We start from the raw sequence: 21,090 nt of genomic DNA, 5'->3' as shown, positions 1-21,090 counted from the left end.
TCTTCAAAGTAGGAGTAAGGAGTAAGAAAAATTGCAAGGACTTGCTTAATTGTGAAAAATAAAATGAAACCTCTGCTTATAAAAACTCATCATAAGCAGAACACAATGATAAGGCATGCTTTTGAATTACACATTGAACTATAAAAATTTTCATGCACCAACATTGCTGCTTATTTTTTTTTTTAATAAGAATCATCAAATTAAAGCATAAAAAAATCAGCAAATCCATATCTGCAGAGAAGCTGATTCAGCATCGGTCACTGGAAGAACATAAATCTTTGAGAAGCTTTGAGATCTTGCCAGGCCTTCTTCTCTGGAACTCAGATTTGTTGTTCTAATGAGTTTGTTTACTGCAACCAGTCTGAAAAAGACACAAGAAGGCAGATACATAAACTTGTTCCAGAAATAACTGTGCACCACTGCTCCTTGAATTGTGTTGACAATTTTTTTCATACAGATTTATAACATTAAAATAGATTTCCTGTGGGGCTTTAGCTTTGTTTTTCTACAACTGACCATCTGCCTGCCTTTGGTGAGGACATATCAATTTGAAAATAGTTTCAAAGTTCTCTGTATCATAGACTTAATATGTGAAGTAGTGTTAAATTCAGGGCTAGATTCTGCTCGTGGTAAAATCAGCCACAGGCTCTGTTAAGGCATTTAACAATAAAAGATGATCAGTGTTTGCTAATGCCAGAGGTTATACTGAAATTACATTAGACATAATTTGTATGGACAGTGTTATATATTAAATCCACCAAATTGGCCTTTGCGTGTTAAGTGCCCTGATTTTGCATGATAAGATGTTAAATGTCCTAGTTTTGTATTTTGCATATTAAGTGCTTTAATTGCCAAATTAGCCTTTACATACTTAAAATGCCCATCAAACTAGTTAAAGATACAAAGTCAATTCTCAGAACCATGTAATCACACAGTTCTTAGTTAAAAATCCCTGTTGATAAAATATTCCCAAGTTGGATCCCTTCCTTGAGCCTCAAACTTCCAAATGTCTTGTTTCCTGCACATACCCAAGTTATCCAGGTTAATTAGCATGTTTTAAAAAGATTCTTAAAGTGTTCATGGTTCAGTTTTAAAAGTTCCTTAAAATGACTGTTGATTGTTCTGTTTTAAAAGTTCCTTGAGGTGTTTGTGGTGCAGTTCAATGCTTTTGTTAGTTGTCCTTAAGCTGTACAAGCTCCTAAGCCCAGCTCCAGGAGCAGACTGTCCGACTGTCGAGGGCTATTTTTAGTCTCTGTCCGTTAACCTGCAGCTCAGCTCCATGGCAACATGACTGTCAATGAGCACATTTTCCCGCCTTCCAGGCTCCCTGGACAAGAAGCTATCCCATTGGCTGGATCCAATGACTTCACTTCAAGGCTCCACCAATCGCACCAGACCATGGGGGCTGGATTGTGGGCGGGCTGGGGCGGAGCATGGACATGGGAAAAGGCTGGAGCAGAGGTGTGGGGGGCATTTGCCTCGGGTTAGCTGTGGGTGAGGCCCAGTGCTGGTGAGTGAGGCCCCTGTCTCCCAGAGAGACCATTTTAATTCTCTAACTTTGCACTAGCCAAAGTTAACCCAGCATTGCAGGCTTCCTGTACTGGGGCCTTGTGCCAGTTAGGCCTAAAGGTTTCTAATCGCTCCGGACGCAGGTTTTAGGATTTTATTTGTGGATTTTCCTGGACTGGATTATTTTAACTTTTTTTTTTTTTTAATTATTCTTCTAATAAAACATGTTAATTTTTAATTAACATCAAGAGTGGTCTCATTCTTGACAACTCTTCTGGGGTCTTGTCCGGGAGGCCATATTTTTGCCCTAAAATTCAGGAATTTTGGTGAATTTTTGAATTTTTAATTTTTTTTTCTATTTTCCTTCCTTGGATTTACTGGACAACCTTGGACCACTGCAGCTGAGAGGAAACGCCCCACTACAGGAACCTGGTGAGGCCTAAACCCTTCCTAAGGGGTATTTAGTTAGGAAATTGCTCTTTTTAAAGGGTTTAAAGTTTTAGAGGGACTCCCAGTGTTAGGCCCTTTTGTGTGTGAGTGAATGTGGGGTTGGCCATCCCCTGTGTGAGTGAGGAAGCGAGTGACAGGGTCATCTCTTTGGTGCACACCGCAAGGAATCACTCCTTAAGGGATACAGGAGGACGATTGAGGGTTGTGGGGTGGCACTTTTAGGGGAAGTTACCTCTTTAGGAGTGCACATGACTCCAATATGTTTTACAGTTCCATATCCCTAGTCCTTCTCGGGTCTAGAACTGAGAAGGACACCCCACTCTAATCTCTTTTTCTCTCATGTCCTTTCGGTGGGCAGGGCCACCATTTTAAATTTCTTTTCTTGGTGGGCAGGGCCACCATTTCAAATTTCCTTCTTTTTGGTTGGCAGGGCCACCATTTCAAATTTCCTTCTTTTCGGTGAGCAGGTCCACCATTTTAAGTTCGCTTGAGCAGAGAGGCTGCCACTACTGACATTACTGCCAGATTCAAATTATTTAAATAGTTATTTTATAAACCTTTAGTACTTAAACAGATTTAAAGATTTAATTAGTCACATCTGTGATTGTATTTTAGTTGGACTGTTGTATAGCATATTAGCCAGTTCTTTTATTTGTGGCTTTTGACCAAATTATTTTGTGGTTTTTCACAGTAATTCTTGTTATCTGTCTTAATCCAAAGGTACTGCTGTGGTATTCATTGTCTTTATCCTAATCGTAATAATTTTTTTATTGTAAATTATAGATATTTATAATTTTGAATTTTCCCACGGGTCTGCCATATTATCTTATCTTTGTATTAGAATTAGTTATTCTATTGACAAGTTCATTTTCTTTACCATTAGAGTCTATATTATAAAATATTATTTAATTTTTACTTTTCCCACGGATCTACCACTTTCTTAATTGTGCTGTGGGTTGTTATTTCTAATTACTAAAAAGTTTGGATTTGTTGTTTTTTACATTACACAGATTGTTTTTTATCATACTAGTTTTGGTTGATTTAATTGGGGGGGGGGGGGGGGGGGGGGGGGAAGGCGTTTTTTTGCACCAGCTATTTGTTTGTCCTAAACTAACAGAATGGGGCAGTCAAATAGCAAGAGGAACAACCCTTCTAAGAAATACAACATTTTTCCTGACAGCCCACTAGGGCAGATGTTAATTGAATGGGAGACAAATAATTTAACTAAAGAAAAAGATCAATATCAAATGATTCAGTACTGTGTATTTAAATGGCCAAAACGTAAGATCAGGCATGATGGCCTTAAATGGCCAAAACATGGGTCCTCAGAAGCATGGCTCTGCAGGGCGCTTTATTCCTGTGTGCACTACAGAGCCTCAAAAGATTCTAATGAATTGGAGTATGCAAAAATTTGGTTAAGATATTGGGAAAAACCAGAAACAGAACAAACTAAACCAAACCAAATTCAAGAAGAATCAAACAAGGTGCTACCAATTTTAGAAAAACCAAACGAGAAACCTAAAAAGAAATTAAATCAAGCAAAATTGGATCCCTTATACCACCTTCCTCCAGCAACTCCTCCAAGGGAGAGAGTCCAAATTGAATGTAAAAGAGTTTTTCCTCCACTGAACCAATCAGCTGAAGGGGATTCTGAAAGTGAAAGTGAAAATGAAATGGAGATAAACCGGGAAGTGTCTGTTACCTCTAACTCTCAAAAGAAAATAATTGAACGTGAAGTTCTTTCTAGCCAGAAAGGCCCAGCCTTCTGCACTAGAAAGAAGTCCATTAAAGCACCGGAATGTCCCACCTGCCCTAGCGTACCCCAAGATTCCCAAATTTTATTCCTCAGAGAGGTACCTATGGGAGGTGCTCAGGGAGGAATTGGTTATGTCATTGTACCTCTGGCATCGTCAGAAGTACGAGAGTTTAAAAAGGAAATGAAAAATTTGTTAACTGACCCGGTGGGTCTTGCAGAACAGTTTGACCAATTCCTCGGCCCTAACATTTATACTTGGAGGGAAATGCAATCTATCCTCCAAGCTCTGTTCACTGTTGAGGAACGGAAAATGATTAGAGCCGCAGGAGTAAACATATGGGACAGAGAAAACAATACAAACCAAGGTCCAATTGGTGAACACAAATTACCCATAACTGATCCTAATTGGAACCGAAATTCAGAAGAGGGAAGGAGGCACATGACCGATTACCGGAATTTAATTGTTAAAGGAATCAAAGAGGCGGTTCCCCGTGTTAACAACGTGAAAAAGGCTTTTTGTGGGGAACAGGAAAAAGATGAGTCCCCTACCGCTTGGATGACTCGGTTGAGGAATAACATTCAATTATATTCTGAAATTGATTTAGAAAGTGAAGGTGGAAAAACTATGTTAAAAGTCCACTTCGTTTTGCACTCCTGGCCTGACATTAGAAGAAAATTAGAAAAATTGGAGAAGTGGCCAGAGAGAGGACTGGATGAGTTGTTGGAGGAAGCACAAAAAGTATATGTGAGGAGAGATGAGAAAAGAATGAAAACCAAAGCCAAAGTTATGTTATCTATGGGAAACAACCCTTTCTTTAATGCTTCTCTCCAAAAGAAAACCTCTAAGGGATCCCCACACCAATCTACTTCTGAGACCTCAGGATCCAGAAAAATCATATGCACATACTGCAATAAAGAGGGCCATGGCCATTGGCGTTGTTTTAAAAGACTGAGATCAAGAGGCTTTCCAAATGGAGGGCCAGGTATTGAATAACTGAAGATGTCAGGGGCTCTACCGGGAAACAGAAATATCTGCAAGAGCCCTTGATAAAATTAAAAGTTGGTCCCCAGGAACAGACAATGAGTTTTTAGTAGACACAGGCGCCGAAAGGACCTGTGTCAGTGGATAACCCAAAGGATGTGCAGTATCCACAAGCGCTTTAAACTCCTATGGAACCAAAGGAGAAACCTTGGAGGTTCCCCTAATAAAGGATGTGACAATTACTAGTTATGGATGCACCCATACAGGTGATATTCTGTATTTACCTCAAGCAGGTACCAACCTATTAGGCTGGGACTTCCAAGTACCACTTAAAATTGGAGTGGTGTACCTCAAGGAGGTCAAATGAAAACTAAACTGTTTGTTTTATCTTTGACAGACGAAAAAGAAATCAATCCAATAGTTTGGGCAAGGCCTAAAAGCAGAGGTAAAATGAATATCACACTGCTTACCATGCAACTGCTTCGTGACACCAAGCCAATCCGAGTACCACAGTACTCACTGTCTAAATACAAAAGACAGGGACTAAAACCTGTCATTGTGTACCTCATAGAGGATGGGATCCTCGAGACCTGCAAGTCGCCCTACAACACCCCAGTTTTGGCTGTCCAGAAACCAGATAAGACCTGCGTGAGATCAATAAGAGTTCAAACCAGGTATCCTTTGGTACAAAACCCTTGCACCCTTCCAGGCTGAGTACTGCCAGAGCATACCTGGTTCTCTGTTACTGATCTCAAGGATGCATTCTGGTTATGTTCTCTAGATTGTCATTACAGAGATATCTTCGCTTTTACATGGGAGGATCCGGACACTGGAAGGAGGCAGCAGCTGCGCTGGACTCGATTTCCTCAAGGTTACACTGAGGCACCAACACTCTTCGGTCAAGCGCTAGAGGACCTGTTAAGCTCCTTCTCTTCACCTACAGGGACATAGGTAACACAATATGTGGACGACCTGCTACTCTCCGGAGAACAGGAGTCCACAGTCAGATTGGGCACTACTCAATTATTAAATTTTCTGGGAAAGAATGGCTTGAGAGTTTCAAAACAGAAATTACAGTTTGTTCAACAGGAGGTGAGATATTTAGGACATGTACTTGGCTGAGGCACTAGAAAGCTGAGTGCTGAAAGAATTGAAGGGATCCTAAATGTATCACTTCCAACTACAAAAAAGGAAGTCAGACAATTATTAGGCTTATTTGGGTATAGCAGACTGTGGATCAACCAGTATACCCAGTCTGCTAAATTCTAATATGAAAAATTAACCAAGGGCAAACCTATCAATTGGACAGAATCAGACAATGAAAAACTCCAAAATCTTAAAGATAAATTGATAAAAGCACCAGTCTTAAGCCTACCTTCCCTCGGAAAGCCATTTGACCTGTTTGTCAATGTGGAGAAAGGAATCGCCTATGGCGTCTTGACCCAAGACTGGGGTGGAGTCAGAAAGCCAGTTGCTTTCCTCTTGAAGTTGTTAGACCCAGTGTCAAGAGGATGGCCAGTCTGCATCCAGTCTATTGCTGCAGCAGCCACCCTGGTTTCGGAGAGCCAAAAACTCACCTTCGGGGGTAAGTTGACTGTTGATATGCCACACTCGATAAGGACTATCTTGAATCAGAGAGCTTCCGAGTGGCTAACAGATCCAAGGATGGCGAAATATGTAACTATATTAATGCACACTGATTACCTGAGCTTGGTTACTTGCTCAATCCAGAATCCAGCTCATTTTCTTTACGGAACCCCCTCTGAAAATGTTCTTGAACACAGTTGCATTGATATAGTTGACCTACAAACAAAAATTTGGGAAGATCTAGTGGACTGCCCCTTTGATCAAGGAGAAGCCCTTTTTATTGATGGGTCATCCCGAGTTGTAGATGGGAAATGATGCTCCGGCTATTCTGTTGTAGATGGCTTCAAAGAAAGTTTTAGAAAAAGGGAAGTTACCATCTACTTGGTCAGCTCAGGTGTGCGAATTATACGCCCTCGAAAAAGCCCTCCGCAGACTAGCCAGAAGCATCAGAACCATCTACATGACTTGAGGTATAACTATGGGGTAGTCCACACATTTGGCAAAATTTGGACAGAGGAAGGGTTCCTCAACACCAAAGGAAAAGACATCCTCCATAAAGAGCTAATTTTAAGGATTTTGGAAGCACTTAAACAACCTCAGGTGGTTTCAGTAGTATGCATCCCAGGACATCAAACAGGGAACACTAGAGAAGCAAGGGGAAATACTTTTGCAGACATCGCAGCTAAAGAAGTGGCTGTAGAAACAACAGTAAAGGTAATGGAGGTGAAAACACTTCCCAGTGACATCAACAGCACTTTAATAAACGACACTTTACCCACGCTGATTTTTAATGATCAAGAAAAACAATTTTAATTGGAGGTAAAGAAGATTCCCAGGGCCAGTGGCATCTGCCAGATGGCCGACAAATATTAAATAAAAATCTGGCTAGAGAAATCCTATGGAATATTCATCAAAATCACCACTGGGGTTCAAAAGCTCTAGCAGACCACTTTCTTAGAACTTTTGGATATATTGGAGTTTACGAATTGGCTAATCAAATTACAAGGAGCTGCATAATTTGTCAAAAGATAAATACAAAAGTTAGGAAAAAGATTACAAGTGGGGGAATTGAATTGGCCACAAGACCTTTTCAAATTGATCTTACTGAAATGCCCCCCCCGTCCAAAGGTGGAAATACTTATTAGTGATTGTTGATCACCGTACTCACTGGGTTGAAGCCATACCAACCATAAATGCTACTGCTCAAACAGTGAGCAAGGTGATCCTTGAACAAATTATCCCTCGTTATGGGATAGTCCACCGAATTGATTCGGACTGAGGTACACACTTTACCTCCCAAATTCTACCAACAATTGGTGCAACAATTAGGCATTAATTGGAGACTGCATGCTCTGTGGCATCCACAAAGTTCTGGGAGAGCGGAACGAATGAATCAAACCCTCAAAAACACTTGAACGAAATTAATGATCGAGACAAAGTGGTTGTGGATAAAGTGTCTCCCACTTGCTCTTGTACAGATCCAAACTCAACCTAGGTCTGACTTAAACTGTTCCTCTTACGAAATGTTGCACGGGTTACCGTACTTAGCCACCCAATACAACCTAGGTCTGACTTAAACTGTTCCTCTCATGAAATGTTGCACGGGTTACCATACTTAGCCACCCAATATGAAGCTGATGTGAAGGAGTGTGGAAATGTAAATGTTCAACAATATGTGCAATTGATTGCAGGAAATTTAAAGCAGCTGAGAGAGAAGGGACTTGTACCACAGACACTACCACTGGACTTTAATTTACATCACATCAACCCAAGAGACTGGGTATTGATAAAATCGTGGAAAGAAAAGTCACTGACACCAGCTTGGGAAGGTCCTTTCCAAGTCCAGCTAACTACTGAGACAGCTGTGCATACTTTGGAAAAAGGGTGGACACACATCCAGTGTGTCAAAGGACCGGTAACACCACCAACTGAAGAAGAGTCACTAGAGTAAAGCTCCAATAGAACTGTTGATTTCACTTCTTATATTAACTCCCAGTTTCCCTTTTAAGACATCCAAATCAATTACTACCTTTTCCCCAGTTATAAAGTGTTAAGAGTGTTGTTCCAAATATTATTGTTGTTCTAAAGTTGTTATATCATAAAAATTGTTTCCTCAATTTCCACATTAGAGTGCTCCAGTTGGAGGTAGTATTCATCCCTAATAACAGCTTAATCTGACTCTAAATTTCAGGGCAAAACCATTCAAATTCATAACAAGGCCAACTCCAAAAATGAAGAGATTCTTGATGTCTGATTATCTGAAGAGTCCATCTAAAGGGATAAAACCCAGAAGAAGGACCAGAGGAGCAGGGATGGTACCACCCAGAGACAGAAAGACCTGGGGGGTTAACAACTCTCCTCAAGGTAATGTTGTCAAACAAGAGCAAATGCACCCTGTTCTACACTGTAACCCTCTGGATCCTGTGGTTTCCCTTCGCCCAGGCTGACATCAGATGTAACAAATGTTCCAAAACAGTATATCAGACAGAAGGAAACTCATACCAAATTAAACACTTCTTCTGTGCACATACTTGTGTGAACCCAGCTTGTTACAACTTAACTACACTAAGTACCTGCACGGAAAAAGAACATAAATACTGGATTGGAAGAAATCTTGGCAATTCGGTTCATAAACAAAAGGGAGAATGCCCCTCCCAAGAAGATTGGCTCTGTTTTAACTATATAACAAAAACAGAAGATGTGATCAAAAGAAAACCTTATGATGTGGACCTGATTCAAGAAATAGTAATCAATGAGAAAGAGAAACAAAAAGCAGAAAGTCCTTTAGTGTCAGGTAAAAATTTGTTCATTGATCTGGCTGAGAGAGTAAGTCAACAATTGAACCTTACAAATTGCTGGGTGTATGGAGGAACTTTGGAGTTGGAAAGTTGGCCTTGGCAGGGAGTCAGTATTGGACCCCCTGATTTAATCCGACTAAATGACCTCTCTCCTACCACCCGACATGATAATGGAACATGGCAACTAAAGAACACTGTTATTGGAGAGGAATGCATATGGAGAAAAGGGAACAGGTTTACAAAAGAAGTTGGAGAAACAATTTGTAAAAGGTACTTAGTAATTGATGGGCAAAGGCACTGGTGGATACCTCAAGAACCAGAAGTTTTCTGGTCAACAGAGAAAATTAAAAACAAAAATTGTATTTTAAATCCAACAGAACAATTCTATCAATGCTGGGACCATGGAAATCCTTACTCAGTCTTGCCACAGATCTCTAAATATTGGACTTCTGCTTCTAGCATCCAACCTCACTTTTGGGAAGCACCTGAAGATCTGTACTGGATCTGCAGTAACAAAGCCTATTCCAAACTACCACCTCGCTGGCGAGGAAGCTGTACCCTCGGAGCTATCCAACATAATTTTTTCCTTTTACCAGAGGATGTTGGAAACCATCTAGGAATTGCACTTTATGATGAACTGACTAGAGCTAAAAGACAAAAAGGTTTTAATTGTCATTGGGTTTTCCCTTCTTGGTTTAATTTTTTTCACTGTTTTAATTCCTTGTTTTATTTGTTTAGTAACTGCTGTTGTTCAAAGTATGCCCCTTACACAGGATCTCCAAGGACAACGACTTCCTTCAGCGTCCACCCAAAAGATTGTGCATGTCAACCAGCCGAAGAAAACTAGAAAGAAGCAAAAGCTAGCCCAGCAGATGTGGGACCATTTTAAGGAACTCAATGCCATTCCTGAAGAGTTACCCAACTTCACTTAAATGCAAAGACCAAACAGCCTGTGCAAAAGAGAAAAAGGGGGGACTTGTTATATATGAAATCTACCAAATTGGCCTTTGTTTAAGTGCCCTGATTTTGCATGATAAGGTGTTAAATGTCCTAGTTTTGTATTTTGCATATTCAGTGTTTTAATTGCCAAATTAGCCTTTACATACTTAAAATGCCCATCAAACTAGTTAAAGATACAAAGTCAATTCTCAGAACCATGTAATCACACAGTTCTTAATTAAAAATCCCTGTTGATAAAATATTCCCAAGTTGGATCCTTTCCTTGAGCCTCAAACTTCCAAATGTCTTGTTTCCTGCACATACCCAAGTTATCCAGGTTAATTAGTATGTTTTTTAAAAAGATTCTTAAAGTGTTTATGGTTCAGTTTTAAAAGTTCCTTAAAATGACTGTTGATTGTTCTGTTTTAAAAGTTCCTTGAGGTGTTTGTGGTGCAGTTCAATGCTTTTGTTAGTTGTCCTTAAGTTGTACAAGTTCCTAAGCCCAGCTCCAGGGGCAGACTTTCCAAGAGCTCTGGGGGGGCATTTGCCTCGGGTTAGCTGTGGGTGAAGCCCAGTGCTGGTGAGTGAGGCCCCTGTCTCCCAGAGAGACCATTTTAATTCTCTAACTTTGGACTAGCCAAAGTTAACCCAGCATTGCAGGCTTCCTGCACTGGGGCCTTGTGCCGGTTAGGCCTAAAGGTTCCTAATTGCTCCGGACGCAGGTTTTAGGATTTTATTTGTGGATTTTCCTGGACTGGATTATTTCAACTTTTAATTTTTTAATTATTCTTCTAATAAAACAGATGTTAATTTTTAATTAACATCGAGTGGTCTCTTTCTTGACAGACAGGTTGCTTAGATAGGGATTTATGACAGTAGGAGAATGTCAGGGTTTTTTAGAATAGTAAGGATTACTATGTAGAAATCCACATACAATCTAAAAACGGTAAGATAACATTGCCCAATTATTGACAGTAAATTAAATCTTGTCTTCAGAGGCAGAAAGAGTCAAATCAGAGGTCTTAAAAAGACCTTAAAAGAAAGGTCTTAAAAGAAATAAGTTACTAAATTTTTTGATGTTTAAATGTGTATCTATTTCCTACATATGCAAATGTTTCTGTGGAGATACTGTTTAAGATTGTCATGTTTCTGAAATCACAGGTCTCAAAGATTTAATACAAGTGCCCTGAGACTTTCTGCAACAGAGGTGAAACAGCCATTTGCAGTAAGGTGTAAGCAGTGCAAAGCATGCATGTACTCTCCGTGTCCCACCAACACTGGGAGGGCAACAGGGTTCATAATCCTTGCTTGAGAGTGAAGAGCCTTGGAGCTCAGTCAGCTTCAGCACTGTATACATCTCCAACTTTCACTGCATAGAAAAAAGGAAAGTAGCAAGCATGCATTCTTAATAACTTTTGAGTTTCATTTTGTATTTAAGATAATCAATTTTCAGCCTGTACATAGCGTAGTACTCAACCTCTTTAACCATTTAAAAAAATCAGGTGAAATGGCTTTGTGTACTCTGGCAATGAATTAACTGCCCAATGGATAGTTTTGCACTCATAATTAGCTGATTAATGGCACCATTTCCTCAGGGGACAAATAAAACCATGTTTGTCAAAATAGGCAGCTGTGTGCATGTGTGCAGACACACACATATACATACACATAAAGGTAAAGCAATAGATGTTCAGTTTATTTCTTTCAAAGATGGAGTCTGATCAATACTGTGGTTTTGACCCTAAATCACTTACCAAATAGTACAATTGATAGCACCATCAGGTTTCTTTAGATACTAAAAATGCTGATTCAATAGCTGTAGCCAATATACAGAGACATAATCAATTTGGGGAGGGAGAAGTTACTGTATTGGCAATACTGCATTTGAAGGATTTGAGCACATGTAATGGGTAGGTACTTCAGAAATTTATAGTCTTGAGGATTTAAAAAAAAAAACAACTTTTCCGTAGTATTAGAAAATCAGTTTCATTGCATGCCTGTATATGGCCAGTAATGTTAACTTCCCGAGAAGGATTATAAACTCTCCAAGTACTTGAAATCTGGATACTCAGATAATTTTCAAGTGGGGTTTATTCTGAAAAGCTTTCATTCTCTGTATAATAGTAGCAATAATCAGACTAACTTTTTTTATGTCATTATTGATGTTCATTGTAAACATTTCTTAGCATAAGTTAGGAAGGACCTCTTCGCACTTTAAACTTTGTCTTGATTAGGTTTAATGTTTAACGTTTCTAAAACTGACCTTTTTTTTTAAAATGGATTTTAAATTGTTTCTCTTCCCTAACTTTCACTTTCTGCAAACTAAGAGAAGAAAAGAAATAGTGAAGTATTCTCTGTCTATAAAAGAAAGAGATAACTTAATATGGAAACAACCAACCTCTTAAATAAATTCAGTTCTCAAAGCACATTGACTAATGTTACCAGAAATGTTTCCCCTGAAGTATTTACACTAGTGATATACAAAATATTAGAATTGTCTTTTGTTTGTTAACAAATTCTGTTGTTAATTAACAGAAATAATGATGAATACAGTTAATGGATAAAATCTAGAATTTGTTTCCTACAAAACAATCCCTCCCACCTCCCCAAACACCAAGATCTAGTAGCATATCTCGAACTTGTAGCTAACACTTCATGTCGTTATGTATTCTGCTTTTGAGTCATGCTATAGTACAGGATAATTGAGAAAAGAAAATCTGTGTAGAAAATAAGAACGATTGAGAAAAACTTACTGTACATAGAATTCATTTCTTTTCCATTGCTAGGCCATTTTGTTGTCATCTGACATAGTGTCACCATGTGTTTTGTTTCACTACCATGCTATTTTTAACCAGCGTATCTCTGGCAAACAGGATAAATTCTCTCTTTTATGGGCACTTGAGTGTCTAAATAAGCGGCTCTAAAATCAGCTTTCTTTGCCACCATCCTGTCTAAGTGAAAAAAGTGTTGGATATTTGTTGTATTTGTTTGCTTTTGTACCCAAAGGTAAACTTTTTTTTTTTTTTTTAAGGTGAAAGAAAAAGAAATTAAATATCCATGTTGTGCAACTTCTGCCTCCTGAGGCTTGATTCCTTTTAAAGGAAAGTGAAGAAAGTAGTCAGGCCAAAAATTCCTAAAATGAAAAGGACAGTTGAGGAAGAGAAAATCATGAAATGATACACTCTTGTTAACATCCAGGCACTGTTTTTTTAAAGTTAGTGTTCTGTGAATGAGAATGTTACTGCAATGTTAACAAGCTGACTTGTGTTTTTCCATTGAGTATCAATGTTGATAATCAGGATGTGCTGGCCTTACTTTGAAATGTGCACTTTGACTTTGCTCTGTTCTTACAGCTGCCTAATTTCAATAGAGTTACTTCTTGTTTCATCTTGCAATCTCAAACTTTTTTTTTTAATCCATTTTCCTTTCATAAAAGCAAATACTTTGTGTACCAGTAGAAAACTATTTCTACAACTGGTTTCAGTTGTGGTTTTTCATATCTATATATGGGATTTTAAAACCCCCAACACTCCTCTACTACAAAAGACATTTTTTCTTTTGAGCTGCAATCTTTTATTTGGATGTGTTTAATATTGTTCTGTGCAACAGTGCAGTACAAGTACTTAAAATGGTAAAGCCTTCTCCCTAAGATAACAGAGTATACTGCAGCAATACATGGAATGATGTGCTGATAACTACACTGTGTCCTATAAGAGGTTAAGGCAGTTTGAATGAAATAAATTGAAAACTTCATGGGTTTTTCTATAGTTTTCAGAACATATTTGGCTTCAAAATACTGATCTGTGATTTTGTTCTCAGGTGTTAATACTGAGAACTCTGAGTCAGGGAGCTTTAGAAGTGTTTAACATAACAAAAAACCCCTAAATTAAACTAGGGAGAAACTTTTGGGAGAGAAAGGATTCAGTTAGTACCTAGGGCCGTACATTCATGTTCATTTAAAAGGAATCCCTATGCCCTCAGATCACTAAGTAGTGCAGATTTGAATAGGAGTGGGTATGAGTGCAGAAAAACTCATACTCTGACATTTACATCTGCACACTCTGTGGGCATGTGGAAGCCGTCCCAGATTGCCTGGTGTTTTTCCTCTGCTTATCTGCATGGCACATTGAGGAGGCTTTTGGCAGCTGGCTCCTAGGCTCTCCTGTTTCTTAGCTCAGCCCTGCAAAAATAGCCCCTGATAAAGAAACACATCACTATCAGGACACCATTACCTTTCCGCCAAGTAATTTTCAGTGTACTCTTTAGAAGCCTTTCTGGTCTGCAACCTGAGAGCAGCTGGGCTTTGGGAAAGGAGCTGTGCAGCCACGGAACAGCTCCCAGCTCTCGACAAACTGCGGAGTGGTAGGCAGGGCACAGAGCTGGCAGTGCAGCTGATGCATCTGACTGCCAGATGTCTCTCATAAACATCCAGACGCCAACACCAAGTAGTGTCTGGAGCCTGGGGACAGTACTGACTGAGCGCTGTAATGTGGCCATCAGTGAAGGGACAGCTTCCAGATGAAAGAGGTGATGCCCATGCACATAAATCTCTGCTGAGTTCTCCCTTCAGCTGATGAGTTAGACAGCTGACATTTCTGGCAATCAAAAAGCCTACTGTTGACTATCATCTGACAAAGTAATTCAGGAGGTGGCATTCACCAGTTCAAAAGCTCTTGCCCATCATCTTTGTGAGTGACGGATATAGAAGGGATCATCTCTGTGCTTTCTCACCCCAGTTGTATCTGGGTTACGTACATGATGCTGCCTGTCATGTCTGTTCTTTTTAATTCTCAGTTCTTCACCAATCAGCACCCAGAAGAAGAGGAATCACTCAAAACCTAACAATTTACTCAGACTGTAACTGGTCTAACCCAGATGTTCTGTGTTTTTCATAGATCTCCCAAGCTCTCATGAAGGAATTCTTTTGAAGAGCTAGTTATCCTGACAGTCCAAAGCAAAGCAACATTAAAATCAGTCAATATTTGGCTTTTTATTTTCAAGATGTTAGTTGAGTCAGTAAATTTTTCTATGACTCTATAATAAAAGTTTTATTTAATATTTATTCAGATTTCATTATGAGTAAAGAGATTTTCAATACATAAGGATTGGTTTAAAAAATCCAAGATGTCCTACAGCTCTGAGACTGTAATTAGATTTTTCAAAAAATGCAACTGATAACTAACTGTTGAAAATTCAAAGCAAACTGAACAAAGAGTCTGTATTGAATTGACCTATTAGCTATTAAGTATTTGAACAAGTAGGTTCCCTTAAGTTAAAATTATTGAAACCTTTTACATAAATGGTACAGATAATGATGTCAGTGCTTTTGGATAATCACTAGAAGAAATAAGAAAAAAACCAAAACCAACTTACTGAGTTTTATGTAATTTTTATTTACAGAACTTTACAAACAGGATATAGCAACAAAACACCATATATGTATTTCCTTAAAAATATAGTGTCACCTTGTAGTGTGCACAAAATATTTAAAATAGACAGAGTGAAGAGTGGGAAGATTCCAAGGTAGGTAGTTATTTTTAGGTGAAAACCCCACAGAAGAAACACATAGTATTGAAAAACACTGAAAACTACTCCCAAAAATATATTTTTAGCAATATCATTTCAAGGGGAAACAATTTAAAATGCAAACAAAGAAGTCATGTTTTTAACAGTTGGGAATTGAGATTTTGTGTTACAACAAGTTGTCTAGGAATAAAAATTGTATATATACAATATTATTATGTAGTGGGATTTTTAATTAAAAAAATATCAAAATCATATTTAAAATTATGCTTCTGCTTCTTAAGATGCCACATTGCCAGCATTTGTTTCTCATATGAGGGATAATTAATTCCATTAGAACTTAATTTTGCTGACTGGGCTGAAAAAAAACCACTTCCTGACATTTCATCATATATGAAAACTTTCTCAAATATTTAAAATATGGTTTGTTTAATGTGCATACAAGAGTATTAAACCTGTGTTTTGCTTTTTTTCAGAAATACAGAAATCTGCAAATAAGATGCAATTGCCTTAAAAACACAGGGTCTGTAATAAAGAATGTACACTCTCCTGATCAAATGGAGGATGGGACAGGAACTCAGAGTGGGAAACAAATCTAACAATAGAATCTTTTACACGATACTGAAATCACAAAACAGATAATGAAGAGCACTTTGAATCAGAAGTGTATTTTTAAAACATCTTCATAGACTATTGTGTCTGACACAAAAGTAATTTCATTACGTGGTCATACTTTGAAAATGTTTCTTGTGTTGCCTTAGATGATGATAGGGGACTATGGGGGTTTATTTTTATTTCCAGAAGGAAGTTTAGATGCTGGTCTTTCAAGTAGCTGAACTCCACAGCAGAGATTCAGGTTTCTGAAGGAGAGAGCATAGCTATGCTAGGTATTCCATTAGGTCAGTAGGAAAGGCTGAGAAATGTGAGCATAGGGAAAGAGGAAAAGAAGTGCCTTCATTTTCTATTCTTGGTCTACGAAAATCTGCTAATGTGTTGTCCTAGTGAGAATGGGTAGTGAGCTCTTCACAAGCTCCTTGCTCTCTTGCCGTTGTGGAAACTAGCATGGACGTCTGACATCAGTGTCCAAGCGTCTGTACTTGAAACAGAGGTGCTTTTAGCGCTTCAGTTTCTTAGGCCAACTGAGTCATCACATGTATGACTTACTACTTGGGAATGTTTCAGTTGTTACGCATTTTTTCATACTTCTGTCCATGTGAAATCTCTCTCCGTATTCTTTCAGAATATCCCCACACACTGTGCTGCTTTTGGAGAAAAATATGGGTGAATTCTTTCCTTGAGGAATTGCTGCCAAATTCGGAGTTGTGTCTTGGCCGGTCTGAAAGTGGGAAAGAGAGAAGAGAGATTTTGAGAAAAACATGAAAAGGCTTGTGGGATTGACAAGAGGACAGAGAAACAACAGCAAGTTCTCTAGAACATGTTCTGGCACCAGCCTAGGCAACATCTTCATCAAACATTAGAGTCCTTGTATGCATTTTTTATCTGCAGTCTGCATACAGCAGATTGCTACTGTGTACAGTTCCAGTTTTGGTGAAAGTTGGAGAGAAAGTATGGAGGTGATCAAGGCATCTGTGGGGACTGCCTAAAAACTTTTTACATCCCAAGTATTTCCGTATAGGAATATGATGGAGGCATTCATATCCTGATGAAAAAAGCCTGTGCATGCCAGTCAGTTACTAGATACCAGAAACATGGGATTTGCTTCAGAAAGGACTGTTTTACATTCAGCTCCTGTATGGCTTTTTTGGTGCTTGTAAGGACATCTGGGACTGAAATGGAAAGAGAGGGGAGGGTCATGAGAAGGCTGTGAGCCTTTGGGGATACTTCTGCGGAAAGCAGGTATTGTCAGATGGATGCTACTAACATTAGGGAGATGGACTAATAAGCACATTTGAGCCTCTGATAGTTTGGTAGAGTAAGACATAACTATGGAAGAAAAAATTACCTCTGATTTCACTGAAACAAATTTCCTCCTAATGCTCCAGACTATGAACTCATGGACATGTTTTTGCAGAAATAATCTAAGCAATCTCTTCACCACGCTCCCAAACTGAGTGTTTGTAGAATGGCACGGGTGGAGAGTCTGTTCATAGCAATTATCTCTGCTTCAGCAATGAGAACCACAATTCCTCACACTCAATCTAAGTGCTATAATTATCTCTCAATACTTGGTGACTAATTTGAAGCCAAGCACTGTTAGAGGCTGCCCAAGTAATATTTTAAATATATTTTTAGAATACATGTTTTTTTGGTTGGAAACAAAATTAATGAAGCTCTGGTAGTTCTTACTACCTAACTCTAATACACACTCTGGATACAAATGCAGAAGAATTTGATTCCATCTTAAGTCAATAAAAAAAGCTTTATTCTGGCAATATAAGCTGCAATTTCTATTATCAGTAGGGGCACTTTGCATTTCAGTCATACATTAATTTGAAGAATTCAGAAGCATGTTGCTAATTAATCTCTGCCTAGAGCCTCTGTGAGAATAGATAATATGGCTGTTTCCTAAAGAGCTTAGATTAAGGCATAAAGATAGAAAATGGGAAGAGAAATTAGAATTCATTGACTCAATCAGTAAATAACACTTTTTTTTTTGCGTACTTTGCAGTCAGTAAAGGTGTGAAACACTAGCCTGAAAGGTAGTTTTTCTTTCTAAATAAAACTAAAGCAAAAGTAACATTTTGTAACAAAAAATCTGAAGAATTTATGGTGTACAAGACAGCATAGCAGGTCACAAATATCCTTCCACAGTTTCTAAAAGCATCAGTGTAATACTTTCCTGCGGCAGAGGCAAGACCTTTATTTTCCCAGCATATATATATATATATATTTTCCCCAGATGATGTCTAGGAATCTGATATCCCTCGGTGAATACAAAGGAGCCAGAGTTCTTTCTGAATGCAGGCTGCAGGCATGCAGCCTTTAGCAGTTTACACTCCACTGAGAGCAAATCATGAATCTCATATCCCTTGAGAGCACTTGCTTTTCTCTGACCCAGAAGCAGGCCTTCTGTGGTCAGAAGAAATTTATATCCAGATTTTGAAGCTTTGACAAGAGCCCATTTCAGACTATAGAAATAGCTTTTTACATACCAGCTTTTTCTGGGTGCTTTGACATCATTTGATGGATTCACAGCTTCTGGGGCTGTTCTTTACGTCATCTTGATTCAGTCTCTACTCTTAAGAGTAAAGCACTTTAAGTAAAAATATAAACACAATTTTTTTTTAATGTATTAAAAGACGATAGGGGAACATAACTTTTGGAAGATGGTTCCACATATAGCTGTTAAACATATAATTTTTATTTTAAGCCTCTAGTTTTACTGATCTTCCAGAATCTAAAAGAGAAAGGATCATATAAATACCCTGGTTCTTGCACTCTTCTGCATGCACTCAGCCACTGCAAGGATTAGATAAACATTTGCACTGACCCTATAGAATATTCCTTTTTTTTCCATTTTTAGCACTTGTGTGAAAAGTCAAGTGAAACACAAAATAAGAACACTCCCAATAAGAAAATGCAAAACTAATAAATTATTTCAAGAATAATGGTATACAAAACCTGGAAAAAGCATGAAAAATATGAAAAGGATTTACTTTTTAGATTTAATTGTGTAATTCAAAGGTGTGAGGCTAACAGAAAGTTTTCTTTCTTAATATCTTGAAGTAATTCTATAGAAGCACATATTCTTGTGCAGAATTAAGTTGCTTAATCCTTATCGTATTCTGAATCATATTTAATTTTCTTTCAATGAAATTATTATCCATGTCTGGATCATAATTGATATGAAAGACTTTCTGTGAGTTACTTGTAGCTAAACTACTAAAGTACTCTAAAGTACTGGAGTGCTCAACACAGTGACATATAGCTATTTATTTTACCTAGCATTTATTTTACCTCCCTGTGCTCTGGAAGGGCTTACAAGCCAGCTAAAGGCTCTATCATGACACACTGTAATCTGGAAGTATGTATATTTGAGCATATATTTGTGTGTATTATTTATTTATTTATTTATGCATTTATATCTCATCTCCTGCTGCCAGTAGTTTTGCATAGCTGCTTAGCTTGGATTTGCAGAGACGAATCAGATATATCTGCATACTTATTCACACTGATAAAGAAAATTTGGGTCTCAGTCTTATATGTTCCATTATCACATGTTAATTGGTTTTTTCCGTGCTCTTTCCTTACCTTTTACTTTTCAAATATATTGGGGAAATATAGAAATTTAGTGGCTTGTAGTATAAACCTTAGCCTTTAAGCTTTCAAGCTGACTTATTTTCCATTGCCTGCAATATCTGCAAATGTGCAAAATGGCAAGTATGATTCCATATAAATTAACTGCTGATTTATTTAAGCCTGGTTTATTTCAAATAAGCAGCACAGTCAGACATGACGCAAGTGAGCAAATAAGTATTGACTTGAAGCTAGAGAGCTACCTGGTTAAACACCTGTGAAGCATAGTTTAATACCCATATCTGGAAAATTGCAGCCTCACGCTTGCAAGGTCACAAAGGAACCCATCATATTGAGTAAAATCTTAAGAATTTATGTGAACCAAAGCAAAAAGCATGTTGTTCCATGTGGCCCTTGTAAAGTTATTTGATGCCCTAAAACACATTGGATGACTGAATTTAAAAACAAGCAAGTAAGCTGTGTCTGTGAGATTCATATTTCTATAGCAGAGAAATATTTTATACGTGGAAGTTACAAGAAAAATAAGTTCAGATGAAACACCTAATAGCACAAGTCTTTATGTAAAGTAATCTGTTCATGGACAAGGATCTCAGGTGGTATTCATCTGAGATATTTCCAATTGCAGATTATGTGTGTCAGTTACAAGCATTTTTGAATGATTAACCCCTCAGAAGCTGTTATACTCAGGAAGGGTATAATTTAAAACCCCATTTTGTCCAATATTCATTTTCTCAAGAATTTCTAGACAGATTTTTGTAATTTCACAAGCATGAAAATTTTTCTTTCCAACTCATTCCTCTTCTTCACCTGTCAGATTTACAAACTCCATCTGGAATCTGAAAAAAGCAATCTGTTCATTCCTTCCACTCCCCTTTCTAATGAGGACTCTGCAGATAGAGCTAAGCTGACAATGTGGATGATGTAGAAGGAAAGCTGCAGACCAGCTATAGCACAGAAGTGAAAAAAAAAAATCTTTGTCATTAATGTAAGTATACATGACTGCACAGCATCCAAGGGTGTAGATTCAGAGTAATAGGACAATAACATTACAATGTTGATTTTCCTGACCATAAGCTCTGCAGATTGGTATATTAGTGTATCTCATTTTATCACATTCTCAAGATGCCTACAAGTAATGAACCATGAATGAATGTGTTTCTTTATCTGCATCAAGAAGAAAATGTTTATGTACAGCTTCAACAACAATACAAGAAACATGGCTGTAGGAGCCTAGAATGCCTTTCTTCCTGGAAAAGGATACCCTTTTTCATTGTCCACAGAGCGTTGTCAGACCTGATTGCCCATATAGCTTTGTTAGGCTCAATCGG

At 38.2% G+C, this 21,090-nt stretch overlaps 1 protein-coding gene and 1 long non-coding RNA gene across 4 annotated transcripts; one reads left to right on the top strand and one right to left on the bottom strand.

Moving 5' to 3' along the window:
• On the bottom strand, positions 1–12,847 carry LOC125328134. The gene is made up of 3 exons (XR_007204552.1): positions 12,775–12,847; positions 11,294–11,390; positions 1–361 (listed from the first exon to the last, which is right to left on the bottom strand). It is a non-coding gene; the product is annotated as an uncharacterized LOC125328134 (long non-coding RNA).
• On the top strand, positions 1,484–10,918 carry LOC125328133 (endogenous retrovirus group 3 member 1 Env polyprotein-like). Of its 3 annotated transcripts, XM_048308386.1 has the most exons (3): positions 1,484–1,941; positions 5,095–5,142; positions 7,976–10,918. In XM_048308386.1, exon 3 carries the CDS (start codon positions 8,652–8,654, stop codon positions 9,927–9,929), a length of 1,278 nt encoding a protein of 425 aa, XP_048164343.1. In that variant the 5' UTR covers positions 1,484–1,941; positions 5,095–5,142; positions 7,976–8,651; the 3' UTR covers positions 9,930–10,918. The 3 variants fall into 3 exon arrangements, with proteins under 3 accessions (XP_048164343.1, XP_048164344.1, XP_048164342.1); XM_048308387.1 differs by lacking the exon at positions 5,095–5,142; XM_048308385.1 differs by lacking the exon at positions 1,484–1,941 and having other exon boundaries at positions 4,717–5,142.
• Positions 12,848–21,090: the final 8,243 nt, after the last annotated feature.

Source organism: Corvus hawaiiensis, chromosome 6 (genome assembly GCF_020740725.1).
Source record: "Corvus hawaiiensis isolate bCorHaw1 chromosome 6, bCorHaw1.pri.cur, whole genome shotgun sequence".
In the NCBI taxonomy this organism is placed as follows: Eukaryota; Metazoa; Chordata; class Aves; order Passeriformes; family Corvidae; genus Corvus; species Corvus hawaiiensis.
This window is presented reverse-complemented; position numbering and strand designations above follow the sequence as displayed.